Raw genomic sequence first — 17,918 nt, 5'->3', positions numbered from 1 at the left:
GAGAGACGAAACAATGTTAACAAGGTTAAAGTAGTGACACTGTGGATTAAACGACACTAAAATTGATCGGAAAATGTGAAACTGGTTTATTTGAGTGCCAGGAAGAGGAGTCTATACAACCTGAATGAGTGAAAACAATTTAGAAAAAAAACTAAAAACTTCCAGTAACAAGAATAGTATATAGTGAATTCATAATTGAACAAAATAAAAATGTTTGAATTATAATAAAGATGTTTTTCAACCATTAAGCACACACATTTCACAATGTCATAATTCATGGAATTGTTTAATCTGATTTAAAAAATAAAGTTGTGCAGCAATTGAAATTGGGGGGGGGGGGAGCCAACATCCAGCTAATAAAAATAAAGTAGTGTAGTGGTAGAATAGTCAAATTACTGTGCCTTATTTATCATTTAAAGTATGCAAAAAACATCAATATAGTGGTTTATTCATCACACCAAGTAGTATGAAAATAATATATTACATCATACGTGGGAGTGACATGAGTTCACATCTATAAAGAGAAACATAATCATAATTGCTTAAATATACACACAAAATATAAAACTATCTCACATGATTAAGCCTCATTGAAAAAGTCTAATAATGAATTTAAATCGTAACTATCCAGGATCTCCAAGAGCGACGACACTTTGGCTTTCACATTCTGTCCTTTGAACTTGAACTTATCGATGAAGAGGTCTGTGATCATGCCTGCAGGGAGGAAGGAAAAACAACATCAATGAAGGATAAAAAAGTATGTAAATGATAAATGATAAAGTATCACCGTAAAGCCTCTCCAGGTGCGCCGGCTGCCTCTTGTACTCCTCCAGCAGATTGGCCGACTCGTCCAGGATGCTGCGATAGTCCGAGATGAGAAAGTCGGCGTTGCCCTCGTGAAGCTGGAGCTCCTAAACCATCAAAAGAGGAGTAATGAGAATTCAACTTGACAAGCAGCTAGGCATGAGCCGGTTACCGATTTCAAGGTATACTGCGATTTCAAACAGCTCACGGTTTCAAAACTGCTAAAACTTTCCGTCAGCGGTACCTCCTCTCCACATCTCCTCCGGGCTCCACGTTGACTACGCTCCTTGCTCAGCTCCCTCAGGCATCCATCCATCCAGTCGTTTAATAATAAATACGATAGACTCGCTACCGAGGCGGATAACGAGCTAAAATCAGTTCTTTTTGGACTTACTTTCAGAGCATCAATGAGCTGAACTTTTCTCGCCAGCACCAGCTGGTACTCCAGTTTAGGGTGGATCATCTTGAGGGTGTGGCTCACAGAGTCGTCGTTGATATCTGCAGAGGAGCACCAGCACCTTTAACTCGTAAACCCCACCACAACGGACGAATAATAATCCACCTGCAGCCCACCGTATGAAATGTTCAGGTTGATTTTGCGTTTGGTGGCCTCTTTGGAGAGGACGTCGCTCAGGATGGAGATGGTGGAGATGTTGTCCGACTTAAAGTGACCCTCCCCTTTGCTGGGAAAGAAAAAATACAAGCACCACATCATTGGAATAAATACTAATAAATGCTAAAATGCTAATGCTAACATTCTACCAGTCACTATGCTAACATCTAGCTTGACAAAGGCCCTAAGTGTTTAATAGATGTCAAGTACTCTATTAAAAACCTAACAAGGATAAAATACTAGTGTGATAACAGTTGTTCTAACATGCAACCTATCCAAAGCCTACTGAGGTTCTGATGTCAGGTAATATTTTGGGGATATCAATAAAATGCAAGCAATTGCTATGCTAACATCCAGCATGTGTGATTATTAAGTACTATATTGAAACCCTGAGAAGGAGGATAAAATGCTAACATATAATACCCCTTGCTATGCTAACATCCGGCATGTGTGCTTGCGCCAGGTGCTATATTGAAACCCTAACGAGGAGGATAAAATATTAACATGCCACAGTTGCTATGCTAACATCCAGGACATCAAATGACTAATCTTATGTGGTTATGTCAAGTCAAATAAAATCTTGGAGGATCAAATGCTAACATGCCAACAGTTGCCATGCTAAAGTCGACCTACCTAATGTGGTTATGTCAAGTACTACATTGAAAGCCCAAGGAGGAGAATAAAATGACAGCATGCTACCAATTGCTATGCCAACAGCTAGCTGCCTAATGTGGTTATGTCAAGTACGAGTTTGAAAGTCCATCAAGGAGGCTAAAATGTTAACAGTTTGATATGCTAAGCTCTAGGATATCGAATGCCTAATGAAGTTGTGATGTCAACGACTATTGGATTTTGAAAAGCAAGTATAAGTATAATACACCCCCCCCCCCCCCCAAAAAAAAATTGACCGCCCCAAAATCAGGAATTGCCTTCTACCCATGTAGAATATGCACCATCGATTTGCATCGATTCTCGGTGAGCAGTGAAAATTTACTGTATTATATATAAATTTGTAACATTGGACATTACATATCATATTGGCATGAAAGTACACTTTTCACAACTCTTAGGTAACAGTATACGTCTATACAATGTAACAAAATGTTTTCATTTTCCTTATACCGATGAACAAACGTATAATACGCGCTATCGATTTTTGATGAATTGTTTTTTTTTTTTAAGGAAGAAATGCATATGAATAAGAAAGTATGGTAACATGGTACAATTTTAACGTGTAGTACAGAAGCTGACCTGTAGGTGGCGTGCAGCTGCGTACCCAGGAAGGTGTTGAGGAAGTAAAAGGCGACGCTCTCTCCAGCTGGCGTCTTTTCCGGCACTTCCGGCAGACAGAAGACCACCCATGAGTGGATCTCTGCGAAACTGAACTGTCCCACCAGACACAGCCTGTTCATGGGTCTGGATCCACAACACAGAATACACAGGATCGTAAGGTTAGCTCACATTGTTTTAATAATAAGAAGAAGATGTAGGGTCTGGGGTGGAAAGTCACCTGTCGTGGTCGATGTTGTGTGTGCGCTGGTGAAGAGACAGAGGTTTGATGTGATACTGGCGAACCTGACACGTCTTGGGCTGCAGTCTGTGGGTCACGTAAGCCTGCAAGGTGCCGTACTGCCCCTCGATGGACCTTACCTACAAAACATATATACTGCCTTTCTAAAGTTTGGGGGTCACCCAGACAATTCCAGATCTCCTTGAAAACACACCGTTGTATAGATAAACACAAAACCGTCTGGGGGTCACTTAGAAATACAGTATCCATGTATAGACTGTATTTCTGATTCAATTAATGTTATCTTCCCGGAATTTATGCCCCCCCAAAAATTATTTAAAATTTTTAAGTGACCCCGAATGGTATATATATATATATATATATATCGAGTGAACCCCTGTTTATCGTGGGGGACATGTACCAGATCCACCCTCAAGGGTTGAAAATACACAAAATAGAGAGACCATATACATTGTGCATTATTATTCTATATATTTTTTAAAAGTTTTAACCATTAAACACACTTTCAACATTTAAACGTATTAAAATAAAAGTTTTGAACACATTGTAAAAGTCTTTGAACACACTAAAACCATAAGAAAACATAAAATATATAGAAAATACTGTTTGATTCTATTGTAGTGTCTGTGTATATGCATGCGTCTTTAAGAGGCGGGACCTGGTGGGGGTGGCACGTGACCTTGGCGAGTCTCGATGTGAGTGTCCGAGCGTGAGCTGTGGCACAGCAGCTCCTTCTTGAGTGTGCGGATTGTGTTTTTGGTTAAATGTTCAATAAACAGCTGAAAAGTGCATATGCGACGGTGGCTCTCCAATCCGACATACGAGGGCAGTACTGTAAGTATTGTAAGGTAAAAAAAAAAAATGGAGAAAAAAAACGATCGCTAGAAACCACAAAGTTCTGCATTATTGTGGGAAATTTCCGTGACAGCGATACGCTCACCCAAAAAAAATCTGCGATATAGCAAGGGCACAAACAATGAACAACGATATAGCTGGGAACACAAATTTTAATCTGAAATTATATGAGTGTCTTAGGCTCATTCTTTAGGTATATTTATGGAATTTAATCTCAATACAGGCAATTATGACTTTTTTTTTTTTTTTTTAAGGAGATGCCATTATTTACAAATGTTTGCTACTCACATCGGGTTCACTGTATACATGAATTGTATTAGGCGCCGATTACAGAGACACGACTTACCTTGAGCTCCAGTCTGGTGGTGTTAGCTTGACACCTGTAAGTGGCCAACAGGAAGTTGCCATTCGGCTGCTGGGGGGAGAGAGTGAGTGATGGAGTGAGTGATAGAGCGAGAGAGAAAAACAACACAGTGAGGTCTTGGCTCACCTCAGAGTCGCACTCGCTGAAGCTGACCACCGCCGAGTTGTTGTCCACATCCAGCAGGTCGATGGGGACGTCGCTCTGCAAGAAACAGGGACATTTTATGGAAAATTGACTTTTTATGGGTTGCTTACAAAATAGTTGGATCTCTGGAGTGGCTGTTCACCCATCAAGTGTGAAATTAAAGACGAAAGTACATACGCACTTCTGGTGCTATTTCGATGGGCGCTTGAGAACCTGGGTTCTTTCCGGAAGGGCCGACTTGGGGGCCGAGCGTACGCGAGTGTAAGATCGCTGTGAATGAACATCCCGCCACCCCCCCCCCCCCTGCTGAAGTAACAGTTTGTATTCAAATAGCCGCAGCTTAAAGGGTTATAATAACCGCAACATCGACGCCAGTTTTGTTAGCCCATCTGTAGCATTTTGCATCGTGTGTTAGCATTCGGCTCGCAAGTTTGTGAAATTGTAATTCTTTATCCTGTCTGTATCGTATTTTAACAGAAGAATGTCAGAGGCATTTTATTAAGACACCTGAGAAGTGTTGGAAATTGTGAGGAAAAATAAAATAAAATCATGCAATGTCCCTTTTAAGGCAGCCCTTACCTGGAGCAGCAGGTTGTCGATGGCAGTCTGCACCTCCAGCATGAGGCTGTAGCTGGCGTCGTCCTGGCACAGCGTGAACTTGTCGTTGATGCTGAAAGCGGGCACCACGGTGACGGCCGTCTTGGACAGCGACGTCTGCTGGTACTGCTCGCGGCCCAGCTGAACTTTCACCTGGAGCTGCTCCACCTCGGCCCTGCGATTCAAATTAATTCAAAAATAAATAAAAGCTCACGTTTGCGCGCCTCGCACGGGGGACCAACGTCGTCAACGGTTGTGGTTACCTGAGGGCTTCCACTTTGGACTGAGTCTCTTTACTCATCCTGACCTCTTCTCCAGCACCCCCTTCAGCCTTTTGGGGCTCTGTGGTCAGACCTGTCACCCAACCTGGAAAGACACGCGACAGACCCAAAATGCGTTCATTAGTCGGCTAGGACACACTTTACGATTGATGGGCTACAAGGAGTCATTTTTCTACATGCACGGACATAACTTGATGATGGATGGATGTGTAATTACTCATATTTACTCAACTGCCTTCAGTTTAGGCTGAACTAGCATTGATGTCATGTGTGCATGGTTACAGAGAATGCCTTTATTGGCTGTAAACCGCCTAAGTTTGGACTTTTTGGAGTGTTTGGAAGTTTGTGGAGTACAGGGAAGTCGTATGGGGGGTTGGGGTGGGGAGGCGCGCCAAATCTATGCTGAAGCAGGTGCGTGGCTTTAAAGGTGCGGCAAAGACTGCTTTATATTTGTTTGGGGGCTTGTGTGCAGGGAACAGGAGGTGCGTGCGCCAACTATGCCGGGATGCTCAAGTGGGAGAGCGGCTTAAAAAAAAAAAAGCGTGTCCAACAGTGATGTCACCTGTGTAGGTAGCCGTCAAGACCTCGTCATAGGATTCCTTTCCCACGCAGCCTCCCTGGATGGAGGTTACGCTTTCGGACAAGGCCTGCGTAAGGTAAAGGAAGGAAATTAAAAGCCGATGGTTACATGCAGACTCGTATCAAGTCTAGTTTTAAAGACCCCCCTCACATGCTCAAAGCGTAGTGTGGGCTCGCCGGCGCTGTCAAAACCGTAAACGGCCACCGTGCCGTCGTCGCGGCCCACCAGGACGTCGCTCACGCCGTCGCCGGTGATGTCGTAGGCGTCGAGGCAGAGAATACCTGGACGGAGCACAGCATCACGGGTCACTTTATTAGGTACACCCGCGCATGAGATTCAGAACACAAACAGTACAGTACCGTACCGCCTTTCCTTTTGTCGTTGTCAATCTCCCATTTAATTGCCGCCACACTCTCACCGATCTGAATCAGGCCGATTTTGCCGTCCGTCGTCCCGTACAGGACATCCTCTCCTGCGACAGAATGAGTCACAGTTCCCGCAGTTCACTTGGGCTCCAACCTCACAAAATACAATGCAGTGTGAAATGCCGCATCATGTCCACCTGTCATTCCGATCCATCCATTTTCCATATGAAATGTGATTGCCTTTTTTTTTTTAAATATACTCCAAAAGTTAGAACTTGAACTTGGAATTTAGACTCATGCATGCCTTCAACGCAGTGAAAATCTAAAGCAGGACAAACATGGGCAAAGTTTTTGCTCATGGGCCACATTTGATTTTTTTTAAGTCAGACAGGTTATTCGTAAATGAGGTTAAAGCATAAAATAGTTAAAATGCGGATGTAAAATGGTCCATTTTAAAAAGGAAATGCATCATAATACCCGGTCCACTCCCGAGTCCCCACCCATGTTTTTTTGGGGCGTGAAAGACATTTTTATATCATCGTGAATTATTTCACAAATAATACAAAGGGGGACTAACTTGCCTCCATCTTTCTTGTAGCGTTCGAGTACAGACGGCGGTCCAGGCACTTCTGCTTCATAGGCCAGCTCAGATCCCTGAAGGATTTAAAATACACGCAAAAACTTTATTATTTAAGTATTGGACAATCAGGACTAGCAAAACGCTTTTTCTACCTGCAGCACCCTGAGAACACGATCTTGACACGCCAGCACCGGGACGGGGCGAGCCAGCTTCTCCGAGGTCAAACAGACGATGTCGTTGATCTTGTCCCCAGACAGGAAGTAGTCCTGGTCCTTGCAGTCGCAGTAGTGGTTGTAGATGTAGCTGGCGCACACAAAGAGGTCAGCGCCACTCACGTGCCTGCGTGGGAAAGTACAACATGGGTGGGGACTCGGGAGTGGACCGGGTATTTATGTAACAATACATCCATCCGTTTGCAACAGCTCTTGTCGAATGAGCATCGCGAGTGCGAGTAATGTCCCCTATCAATAATTTAAGCCATACATATACCACAAACTATGATCCCCAAAACAGTCGATTCTCATTTCAAACACATCTTACAACACAACCCTTGAAAAGAAATGGCTTAGAGATGATTTGACTTGCACCAGAAATGCTCATTTACTTCCAGCAAAGACTGTAATTTGTGCTAACGACCCAGGCTAAACTTAGCTCCTCCCTGACATACAAAGCTTGTTCTTCAATCAAGATGTATCACTGAGGTACACCATTACAGTGCTGCTTTCCTATTTATACAAGGCTTTGGCAGCTTCGTGTTGTTTGAGAAAGAGCGCAAAATAAAAAAAACCTCACCATGATTTGGGATTTTTACATTTAGTTTTTTCATTTTCATTTTTGGTTCTGAGGATCTGCTATATGTTTTATCATTTTGGGGGTAGCTTGCATTAGAAACTACAAAAGCCACAGTGGGATACCTTGCGATTGTCTTAAGAGAGCTGTGAGGACTATTTCTCCAGGAGCAACTATTTTATTTGATTGTTTGGATTAGATGTTTTTGTACGCGTTTCCCACGAGTCATAAATTCCCCAGCCATATTCGAGAACCTTGACGGAGTTGCTTCCTACATGGCGTTGATGCTCTCGGTGAGGTTGGCGTCAAAGGTGAGGAACTGTTTGCCCTTCTTGGTGAATCCTCGCACTTGAGATCCAGAGCAGACGAAGATCTTCTCCTGCGGCGTTCCCGCCACTCCGCCCAGGTCCATTCGGGATATTTTCTGCCCCGGTAGTGTTTTGAAAACGGGCTATGACACACGGACTTGTGTTAGCAACAAAATATGGACACAAATACGGCATTGCTTGAATGGAAAATCCTCTTACTACTGCCTCGCCCTTCTTCATTCCGAAACATGTCAAGATGCCATCTTGGTCAGCTACAGCTACCTGCAACAATAACAACATGGAAACACATTATTTTGATGCCTTATCCGTTTAAGAACATAAAATAATCACTTTGAAATACAGTACTATTCATCGATGATACCTTCTGGGTTGCCTTTTTTCCAAGTACTGGCAGCAGTCTCATTGTTTTTTGGGACGTCACACCAACCTGTACGTGACAAAAACTGTTTGTTTGGAGGAAACTCACGTAAAACAACCAGTGTGACATTCGTATAATAGTTATCAATTCTGAAACATCAACACGATGCTGACAAACTAGACAGAGAAGGGACTTACCTGGATATAATCAACTCGATTTAGATTAATCTCCATCTTTATTTGGGGCGACTCCTGACTCCGGAGGAAATAACAGGACAAGCCGCCAAACTAGATGTTTATCCGGCCACAAATGCGGGGAACCAGTCGGTCCATTCGTCAGTCACAAGCCGCTGCTAACATTGAAGGTTCATCGTTGTAAGAAGAGAGAGGAGGATTATCCACTCAAGAAGATTAGCTCGACGTGCTAACGTTGGCTAGCCAGCTAGCTAGCATTTCGCACGAGTGGGCGACTAAGTACTTTAAAGACGAAAACCAGTTGTGTTTTAAGTAAAATACAGACGAAACTAAGTGGTGAAGGTAAAATCAAACCACTGTCAGGTCGAAACCGAGACGAATTTGGGGTGAGAACGTGCAGGTTTTTACGCTTAAAACAGCTTCCATGGCAACGTTGTCAACCGCAATAATCTGCACAATCATTGGACGCCGTTTGAGCAATACATATTGAAGCAGTCTCCTGGTTGGATAGTTGGCTTCCGCAGCCGGAGAAAGCAGCCGCGGCCATAGATTTAGCATTACTGTTTATTTATAATAGTACAGATGCCTCTCAATAAATTAGAAGACTGTAGGAGACTTTATTGTATCTCGGTATTGCAATTCCAAAAATGAAACTCGAATTATATAGATTTATTCAACACAAGGAAATACTTTTCAGAAGGCCAATTCCAACCTCATTTCCATATATATAAATCTTTTTGACTGTTTATGTAACATTCTGATTTCTTGGGAGATGATAAAAGGTGGCTTTGCGTTAGCTGTAAACTAAAATCATCTAGTAAAAACCATAAAATAGTTTAGTCTGTGTAGGGAATCTATGAGTTTTTACAATGGAACGACAGAAATTCAAGGTTTTCTTATTTATTGAGAGGCACCTGTATATAGAATAATATTGCTCTCTGGGTGCAGCCACAACAGGGATTGTCATGGAGTAAGTAGCAACCACAGAATTATCAGTACAAAAATGTTATCACTACTTTATTTTATTTCATAATTTTTAAGAGCTTATCTCGCGATAAAAACGTGGTTCATCTCTAGGCAAATGAAGATAATGAACATCAGAGAAAGAAATTAGGGCACATGTAAGCAAAGGTATTAGTACAAGGGGAGTAAATGCATTAAAAATATATATGGGAGGAACTGAATGACAATGCATTGAAAAGCAGTGCAGCTTCCACTTAATGGATGACATGCATCATGCAGTTCATTTCCAAGAGAAATCCAATATCATATAAATCCCTAATTTACGCTTGTCCTATAAAATACAACAGATGACATTTTTACATAAAAAAGGAGTGAAGTTAGGCCTTTAAAGAGTACATACAAAAAAGAAACTCGTGTATTTTCATGACCATAAGGCCCACTTAAAAGTCTTACATTTTCTCCAAAATGGACGGGTCGCCTTATAATGCGGCGCGCCTTGTGTGTGCACTGAGTTCCAAAATGTGTAAATGTTGTTGTGTGACTTTGATGAGCGCTCGGCTGGACTGACTGGGAGCATTTCCTGCCGACACGCTGCTTATATAGAGGAAAGGCGGACGTGACTGAGGACAGCATGCGGACGTTAAAGGGGGACGGGTGCGCGTGAAAGAGGACGCTAAAGGCACACCCCCCACTAGGTATATAGTGTCGATATGTGCATTGTGCAAAACAACATCGGTTTGGCTAAGGACCGCCGAAAATGGTACCTACGATGAGACACGCTTACGAAGCACAGTTACGCGGAGGAACATGGGAATCGAGCAGTCGCGAGAGAATTCAAGATCAAGGAATCCATGGGTCACAAGCGGAGGAAGCAGGAAAACGCCAGCATCATTGCTGAACAGCCCCCGCGGCAACGAGACCGACTCCGACAATGATGAGAGGGAACCCGGCATGTTTGATGGCGTAATTGCCCACCTGTTCATTTCGGATACAGAAGATGAGGATTGATCAAAAAATAACATTGAGTAATTAAATACTTCAAAAAAGTACAACCGAACTCAGTTTTGCTCCCGCTGCCTTTTTAGAAAGATATGCTAGCATGCATGCTACCGTATGTTTTAAGCTACCGTATGTTTTACCATGCCTGCGCCTTATGTATGTGTTAAATACAGAAATAGGCCCCGTAACTGGAACTGCGCCTTTTAATACGGTGCGCCTTATGGTCATGAAAATACGGTAAATATTAAACTGCACACAAATCATCACCATTGCCTACATCCTCTTTCGGCACGTTTTAATCTGTGATCATATAAATTAAGATCATTTTGTTACTAATCCCAGAACATTAGTTGATAAATAAGGTCATAGAATGACATTAAGATGTCCGATGCTCTCCAGCGTAACAAAAGAGCGGCGGGTTCACAGTTTTGATGAGGTCACATTACAGGAGGACGACAGGGGGAGAAGAGGAGGACCCCCCCCCCAAAAAAATGGAGATACTTCAGTGCATTACAGGCTGGTCTTGAAGTGGAGCACGCTGCCAAGTTGTCATTGCAACAATAAAAACAAAATGTCCTCCAGTGATGCCGCCATTGTGTGTCCTCATCCAAAATGGAAGTCACATCCTCGGCGGCGTTGGCCAAATGCAAAGAGGGAGCCGGAGAGGGGAGGGAGGCCACGGCTTTCAGACGCCGGTGGGGGCCAAACGGCTGACGAACGCGATGCTGCTCAGGCACATCCTCCGGAAGAAGGCGGGGCACGCAGGCTTCATGATGAAGTGCTCCAGGATGATTCGGAGCTCGGTGAACAGAGTGCTGAAAACAACAACAACATAGACGAGTCTCAATAGACGCAAGTATAGAACAATGATGTATGGTTTGTCGCGCGCTTACCGGCAGTATGGGTTTCTTCTGGAAGTGTAGCGCAGGCTGAGGAAGCGATAGTAGATGAAAGGTAGCAGCAAGCTTCCCTGACCACTAGTGACAAAAATAGGAACAAAATTAACATGAACGTACAAGTCCACAACATTTTAAAGGGGACATATTATGGGGGAAAAAAATACTCTTTAATGGCTCAAAAGCATTCCCCTCAGTACCCAAACAGTGGAAAGCAGGGAGGTGTGGACGCTGGTTTTTTTTCCCTCTTTACAATATAGTGTTTATTTCATCCATTTCATTTATGAAATTTGTACTGGCCAGTGTTTGAAGCCCCATGGTGGCCCGATACAACGCCGTACTGGCCGGTAATGTCGGACGCTGGATGGCAATTACGGAACGAGTCAGCGTTCAGCTATTTCCATTCCAAAGTACAGGCGCGCCATAACATTTGACACCCCTGACCATGCCTTGGCACCTCACCATCATGAAATATTTCAACAAAATCCTCCCAAAAAAGAGGCTGTTGGTGGGTTGTTAAGTGTTAAAAATATACATTGACTATGTTACGTACCTTCATTATGCGTGTTTTCCCGATTTCTTTCTTTCCTTTGTGTGTATTTTGCTCAGGCAGTATAGTCATCACTGGTGACTTTTTTTTAGTCCCTGGGCTCGTTGTCAACAGACTATTTACACAGTTAGCGCTTCCGCGTTTGGGGAGGAGGCGTGCTTACTGCTTAGGTTTTCGGGGGTGTCAGCCAATCAGAAGTTCCGCTGAAGTGCGCGATTCCTTGTGTCAGCCAATCATAAGCCGCGCAACGTACGTGTCAATCACGTGATACCTACTTGCTTGCTCAATGGCAAACTCCAAGTTAACCACGTATGCATTATTTCACCCTTACCCCGGACACACGGCAACTTCTCGTAGGAAAATGGGGCCAAACCGGAACACTTAGCATCTCTGCAAGAATCTACTTCAAGACTAAAGGTTGCGAAAGACGAGTGACAGCTGTGTGTGGAACGACAGAATGGGAGTGGTGCACATGTGTAAATAAATTAAAGAGAAGGTGTTTGGGGTATTCATGTGCAGAACCTGAAGAGCATGAAGACTGTGGCGGGCATCAAGAAGATCTCGTTACAGGCGATGAACTTGAGAATGTTCTGCTGATTGGCCGACATCTTGTCCAGGAGGTTTCGGATGAACATCAGGCTGCTGGGGCCCACCGACTGGAGGGATGACGACAACATCATTATGTACAATGAACGCCCACCTATTCCTTCTCTGTGAACTGTGAATTTTGTTGATACAAGCCAGCAGCCTCTATTAGATTTCTGTTTTTTTTCCCCAGGCAACATGATGGAGTAGCTATTTAAAACTCCATTTGGATGATGTAATACCTCATTTGCTCTTTTCCGCAACAACACTTGTTTTTTTTATTCCTGTCACAAGAAAGCAATAAAAGTCACAGCCAGAGGCGGTGGTGTACTTACATCGAGGACCTTTTTGGTGTAGGTGGTTGCGTGGAGCAGGGAGAAGAGGAAGACCGGGAAGATGCTCACTGGAGACAATGGATTAAGGAGCAACAAAATAATACCCGGGGAGCTGCTCGGCATTTTAATGAGCTGGCGAGCCAGTAATAGCACTAAATGTGATTATAGCTCATGAGGAATATAAGAAAGTAATCCAAGTGGAGGCCAAATAATGACAGTCATCAAAATCCCATTATAATGACAACAACGTTCTCGTATCTTTTGCTTAAAAATAAATAAATAAATAAAAGGACATTCAAAAGTTTTTCTCAAATGTCTTTAAAATATTGGCTAGTGGCTAGCTTGTATTTCTGGGGTGAAACTACAAAAAAAAAAAAAACAACAACATTCATGATTGGCCACAACTGCAAAGAGTTTGGGTTTCTTTATTTTAGGTGTGTGATTCTTACAATAAACTTCAACTGGAAGTTGCAACTCATAGTGGATTAGACTTTGGTCTTCCAGAGTTTCCTCAAGTGATGTCTCTCTGCGCTTGCTGTAGTTGTTGTGGGGCCCGGGAGTCTGAAAAAAACAAACAAAATATGCTACACACTACCGCAGAGCACTCGTCCAGCTTTTGTTCTTGCCACGTACAAATACTAGAAATGCTCGCTATCTGCCGAACTGTGCAGAAGTACCGGTACTAAAAATATGTAGTATGGTTTCTTTTTGACGGTATACCATGCTAACCCTGAAGCAGAGATGATTAGGATTTCCACCCAGAACATTCAGTAAGGGCCAAGAATTGGAACGTCTACACATCTAATCTGTAAACAAACACAGTGGAGTTAAGCTTCTGGCTAACCATTTGTTACAAATTTGACACCAATGCCACTAAAGCTCATAGGTAGAGTGCAGGCAAGAGAGTTGAAGTCAAGGATATTGGTGATGGGGTAGGAGTTGACGAGGATGAGCGAGTAGAGCAGGTAGTGACAGCTGTCCTCTTGCAGCGCCTGCGCCAGGAACGTCCGGCTCAGCTGGAACCTGGGTAGCCTCTGGTGCAAGCGCAGGGCGCTGGTAAGCGCGTTGGCCAGCAGCGCCCGCTGATAGAAGTTGGACGCTGCGTAGGGCCTGAATTTCAGAATCAGAATCATCTTTATTTGCCAAGTATGTCCAAAACACACAAGGAATTTGTCTTTAAACAAAAAAGAGAACGTTTCCACACAATATGAGATTTTGCGATTCTAAAGGACAACCGTGTTAGCGCACACTCACCCCAAAATTGGTAGTATGAACATAACGGAGCAGTAGACAGTGAAGAGGCGGGACAGCCACATGGCAGTTTCCAGCTTGTTGTTCATTAAAAATTGCTACAGGAGGAGGGAAAGGTGCTGTTAAATGAGTTATACACACACAAAACACATTAAATGGGACAATATGTAAAACCTATTCTCAATTGTTTGCGGAAAACCTCACTTATTTGCATGTTTTTGTGCTCTGACACGATGGTGCCAGAGCCATGTCTAATATGATAGTAATTGGTGTCAAGGAAGTATTGTTAAAGTGATAAATCTAGACTGAGAGACTAAGATCTTTGTATGTTGAAGAGGAGCCAATTTTAGCCTGGGTTGTTAGTGGTAGTTACGGAGTCTTTGCCACATTTACACGCCCACCTTTGGTGCATTTTTTTCCCCTAAATCAAATAATCTGTAAGCCATTTATTTTCAAGGGTAATGATGTCAGACTGAGTTTCTCTGCTCATGACGGGATCAGCTAACTTCTGATAAGCGGCACATGATTACTCAGCGACGTTGTCAATGCAGTGGTGGGGTATTTGTGTTGCGTGATGGGTCTATGCGCCACATACACACAGCGTAGTGTAGCGTACCGGTATAAACTGCTGCCTCCACGAGTAAAAATGCTTTTATCATCCCTTTGGGTGCTTGCTTTTATACCACACACTGCTCGAACCTAATTTATTTAAACGTTCGCTATTAACTGCGGTCTGTCTGTCCAATATACCCGCCTTTAAATGCGGCACAGCATAAGGCTCTTTAACCATGTTAGCAACTTTGTGCTCAGGCCCTAATGAATGTTACCTGAAATAGAGCACTGTGTTTCTCGTCGGCGTGTTACTCTGGCACGTTTGTGAGACGGTTCAAAAGGCACATTTTCCTAATGGTCGGCATTAACTGTTCCGAGCTTGGAAAAAGAAAAAACTAAATTAAATTGAATATAGTAGCAAATTTGGGGAAGATTTCATCCAAAAGTCAGCTGGCCACATGACATTTTAGCTTGTCAAGGACCCTGATTGTGATCCACTAATCCAGTGTTCCCTTTTAAGTGATGCAAAAGTGGATTTTTATTTCAAGATTTGAGTGTTCGTTGAGCAAAAGCATCCAGTCACGCTGTATTGTAATCAAGTGTTCAGTGAGACTACACGTTACAAGATGTTACTGAATTTCAGGCTATTGAGCAAACTTGAGCATGCAAGAGTTACCAGACAAAAGAAAATGGGGGGGGGGAAAAAAAGAAACCTTGTTTTTCTGATATAACTGTGTGTTGGGCACACATAAACCCAAAAACAAGAAACAATCGTTGCTGTGGTGTTAAGCGACTGGCTTACCACAGGCCCCAGTCTCTGAGGGCTTGGTTGGTTGTTGTCTGCCATCTTAGGTGCTTGCGTGTGTCACTCTGTTCAAGAAAGAACAAAAATAATACACAAGAAAAAAAGAGCGTAGAGTTTTTGTTAGTTTGCCATAAACCCTTGATATAAATTATTAACAAGGTGGGGCATTCCAAAACGGTCAATGACTTAACAAGTGTACATATATGGCATCATCAATTTAAGTAGTATGTGTGTTTTTTTTGTTTTTTTTTTAATAGGAAAATAAAACAAGGGGGGGGGGACAACAACTTGGCAATGACGAAGCAGTTGATATGATACTACATCTCTTACGACATACATTGAGTTTCTCTATCATGTCAGGACACAGAACTATTATTTTGCTGGTGGATAATTGATCAAATATTCTTACAATGATGACGCAAATCCACAAAATAAAAACAATCGTTTTCCTTTCCATCACTGACAGTGGTCTGAATGGTACCACAATAGCTTAGCATACCTGCCACAGATGCTACTTTTAAATGAGGCGAATTTAAATTCAATATAAGGGTGTGGGGGTGGTCCACGAACGACACTACCACCGCCGCCGCCGCGTACATGTCAAGGCCGGTGTGTGTGCGTGGATATTCGGCGACCAAAGTTGGCTTTTTCACGCCTCGTCAAGGCAGCTAGCAGCAGGTGAATCTAGAATGTTCTCTTTCGGCTAGCATAGGGGGGGCTAGGGTAACGGCGTCACCGACCGCCGTTTCACGACAACTTACCCAGATTGTGTGGCACATATCTGATTATAAATGGGAATTCATGGCTGGCTTTCAGTAGATACAGTTTTAAAATAAGAGGAGAAAAAAAAAATCAACCTACCGGTGTTCGCGCGTGGAACTACTTTGCCGTGCTGCTCAGCTGTCGTCAACGATCAGCTGACCTTGCTTGGACGACGAAAATCGCGCAAACTCACGCGATGATAGGAAAAGAGGACTTCCGGGACCGAAGAGGATCTTTTTTAAAACGTTTCATTTACAGACTTTTTTTTTTTTTTTTTTTACAATTTAGAAAATGGAAATAAGTCTTCATAACATCATGAAATAACTGCCGATATAAAATTCCTTTCGGAATTAATTTGGAAATTTATTTTTGTGGATAATATTTTTGTGTTAATATTTGTACAAAGTTCCTCGTTCTTATTTTCGTTTCACTTCGAAACACAGAGCATAGAAATTCAATCGCCAGGGGGGTGAAATACAAAGACAGGCAAAAAGTCTCATTGCAGAAATACATTATATAGATTTTGTCAATTTTGTCCTTTTTTTTTAGGGGGGGTTTCAATTTGAGTTGTTTTACCATCCACAGTAGTCAAATATGTGCTTATTAACGTGTTCATTATTTGTATGTGTTTATAATTTAACCACTTCAATTTTAAGCAAATACTTTTGAACCAAATGATCAAAAATAGGCTACAAAATAAAAATGTCAATCACAGCCCTGACCTCGCGAGGGCAACAAAGCTGCGCGTACGTTTACGCAGGTGGCTCTGCGCATGCGTAGTCAACAACACTTATTGCCAAACGCCTCTCGCTCTTCTTTATGGCTTAAAAACACTCATTTATTGTAATTATACTGATTATATAAATTCTTCGGTGGGTTTGACGGTTAAATGGTTCATTTTGTGTGGTAAGAGGTCATTTTTTTCTTTCCCTGAGGTGTTTTACGCCAACTCGACACCAGATGGCGGACTCGTGCAGATAAGTGAACCCAAGCGATTGTGTGTTTGTTGCACTAAAAAAAAGGGAAAAAAAAGAAAGAAAGCTTTAACTGTTCTTTATTCAGTCCCAACATGTTTTAAAACGTTACACTTGACTCTTAACTGCAACTTTGCATGTTGCGTTCACTGCCAACAATGCTCGCTTTCTTCTGCAGACGCCATTTGAAAATATAGGCAGCGTGTGCAAGCACTGTAGAATCTAATTATTTCTTTGCAAAACCTAATTAGGCATTAAAAAAAAAAAAAAAAAAAAAAAAAAAGGTTAACGCCAGCTCCTGAAACGTTTTTGTTTAATAATCCCATTACTGGCGGCTCATCATGTATAAAATGGTGTGCAGGAGGACACAAAGTGTGCACTTGCTAAAGGGAATCATGGTGGAGGAAAGTAGCTGCTTTATTTTTAGCTTTTATATATATAAATATATATATAAATATATATATATATATATATATATATATATATATATATATATATATATATAGCTTGTCGCCATGTTGACACTGCGGAGGACACACACGTACACATTGCGATAAATAGGTAAGAACTGCAGCCTCCGTATTGCATGCATGTTCCTTTTTTTTTTTTTTTTTTCCTCTCAAAACGCGGACTATCTCGTGTGTGTTTGTTAAGCATGATGTCAATATAATGACTGGAGCTACATAGAGACGCGTTTTAACTAATCACCGGAGAGATCAACTGTGACAGTTGAAATGATGCAGCAACATGTTCGAGCATTTATAAAAATAAAAAAAAATGAAATAAAAAAAAATAAAAAATAAATAAAAAGGGGGTGGGGGCGGCGGCGGGGGAGATGTTAGGCTTTTACATTTCAAATCAT

At 42.3% G+C, this 17,918-nt stretch overlaps 2 protein-coding genes across 7 annotated transcripts; both read right to left on the bottom strand.

The window, feature by feature from the left end:
- Positions 1-69: 69 nt before the first annotated feature.
- Positions 70-8,864, bottom strand: bbs7 (Bardet-Biedl syndrome 7). 4 transcript variants are annotated; one of them, XM_061787516.1, is made up of 19 exons: positions 8,388-8,858; positions 8,194-8,259; positions 8,031-8,093; positions 7,779-7,954; positions 6,867-7,053; positions 6,716-6,788; positions 6,134-6,241; positions 5,920-6,050; positions 5,752-5,836; positions 5,172-5,274; positions 4,891-5,083; positions 4,294-4,368; positions 4,150-4,215; positions 2,928-3,067; positions 2,669-2,833; positions 1,378-1,487; positions 1,199-1,302; positions 788-911; positions 70-714 (listed from the first exon to the last, which is right to left on the bottom strand). In XM_061787516.1, exons 1-19 carry the CDS (start codon positions 8,421-8,423, stop codon positions 581-583), a joined length of 2,139 nt encoding a protein of 712 aa, XP_061643500.1. In that variant the 5' UTR covers positions 8,424-8,858; the 3' UTR covers positions 70-580. The 4 variants fall into 4 exon arrangements, 2 of the variants coding, with proteins under 2 accessions (XP_061643500.1, XP_061643499.1); XM_061787515.1 differs by having other exon boundaries at positions 4,150-4,218; positions 8,388-8,857; XR_009790452.1 differs by having other exon boundaries at positions 690-714; positions 788-1,302; positions 8,388-8,864.
- Positions 8,865-9,268: 404 nt separating this feature from the next.
- On the bottom strand, positions 9,269-16,277 carry tmem33 (transmembrane protein 33). Of its 3 annotated transcripts, XM_061787522.1 has the most exons (8): positions 16,182-16,277; positions 15,318-15,385; positions 13,967-14,061; positions 13,635-13,822; positions 12,713-12,780; positions 12,315-12,448; positions 11,240-11,323; positions 9,269-11,161 (listed from the first exon to the last, which is right to left on the bottom strand). In XM_061787522.1, the coding sequence occupies exons 2-8, from the start codon at positions 15,360-15,362 to the stop codon at positions 11,032-11,034; spliced, it is 744 nt and encodes a 247-aa protein (XP_061643506.1). In that variant the 5' UTR covers positions 15,363-15,385; positions 16,182-16,277; the 3' UTR covers positions 9,269-11,031. The 3 variants fall into 3 exon arrangements, with proteins under 3 accessions (XP_061643506.1, XP_061643503.1, XP_061643505.1); XM_061787519.1 differs by lacking the exons at positions 13,967-14,061; positions 15,318-15,385; positions 16,182-16,277 and adding an exon at positions 13,162-13,273 and having other exon boundaries at positions 13,433-13,657; XM_061787521.1 differs by lacking the exons at positions 13,967-14,061; positions 15,318-15,385; positions 16,182-16,277 and adding an exon at positions 13,162-13,273 and having other exon boundaries at positions 13,442-13,657.
- Positions 16,278-17,918: the final 1,641 nt, after the last annotated feature.

The sequence above is a fragment of the Phyllopteryx taeniolatus genome, chromosome 10 (assembly GCF_024500385.1).
Source record: "Phyllopteryx taeniolatus isolate TA_2022b chromosome 10, UOR_Ptae_1.2, whole genome shotgun sequence".
In the NCBI taxonomy this organism is placed as follows: Eukaryota; Metazoa; Chordata; class Actinopteri; order Syngnathiformes; family Syngnathidae; genus Phyllopteryx; species Phyllopteryx taeniolatus.
The sequence above is the reverse complement of the archived record's forward strand: the minus strand, read 5'-3'. Positions and strand labels throughout refer to the sequence as shown.

What these genes read in the sequence shown, in the direction of transcription:
- bbs7 (XM_061787515.1), bottom strand. Translation starts at nt 8,423, where the DNA reads ATGGAGATTAATCTAAATCGAGTTGATTATATCCAG. An exon ending in GAAAAAAGGCAACCCAGAAG is followed by an intron (nt 8,094 to 8,193) that starts GTATCATCGATG and finishes TTATTGTTGCAG; the next exon opens with GTAGCTGTAGCTGACCAAGA. An exon ending in ACCGAGAGCATCAACGCCAT is followed by an intron (nt 7,054 to 7,778) that starts GTAGGAAGCAAC and finishes TTTCCCACGCAG; the next exon opens with GCACGTGAGTGGCGCTGACC.
- tmem33 (XM_061787522.1), bottom strand. Translation starts at nt 15,362, where the DNA reads ATGGCAGACAACAACCAACCAAGCCCTCAGAGACTGGGGCCTGTG. An exon ending in ACACCAAAAAGGTCCTCGAT is followed by an intron (nt 12,449 to 12,712) that starts GTAAGTACACCA and finishes TCATCCCTCCAG; the next exon opens with TCGGTGGGCCCCAGCAGCCT. An exon ending in AGAAGAAACCCATACTGCCG is followed by an intron (nt 11,162 to 11,239) that starts GTAAGCGCGCGA and finishes TGTTGTTTTCAG; the next exon opens with CACTCTGTTCACCGAGCTCC.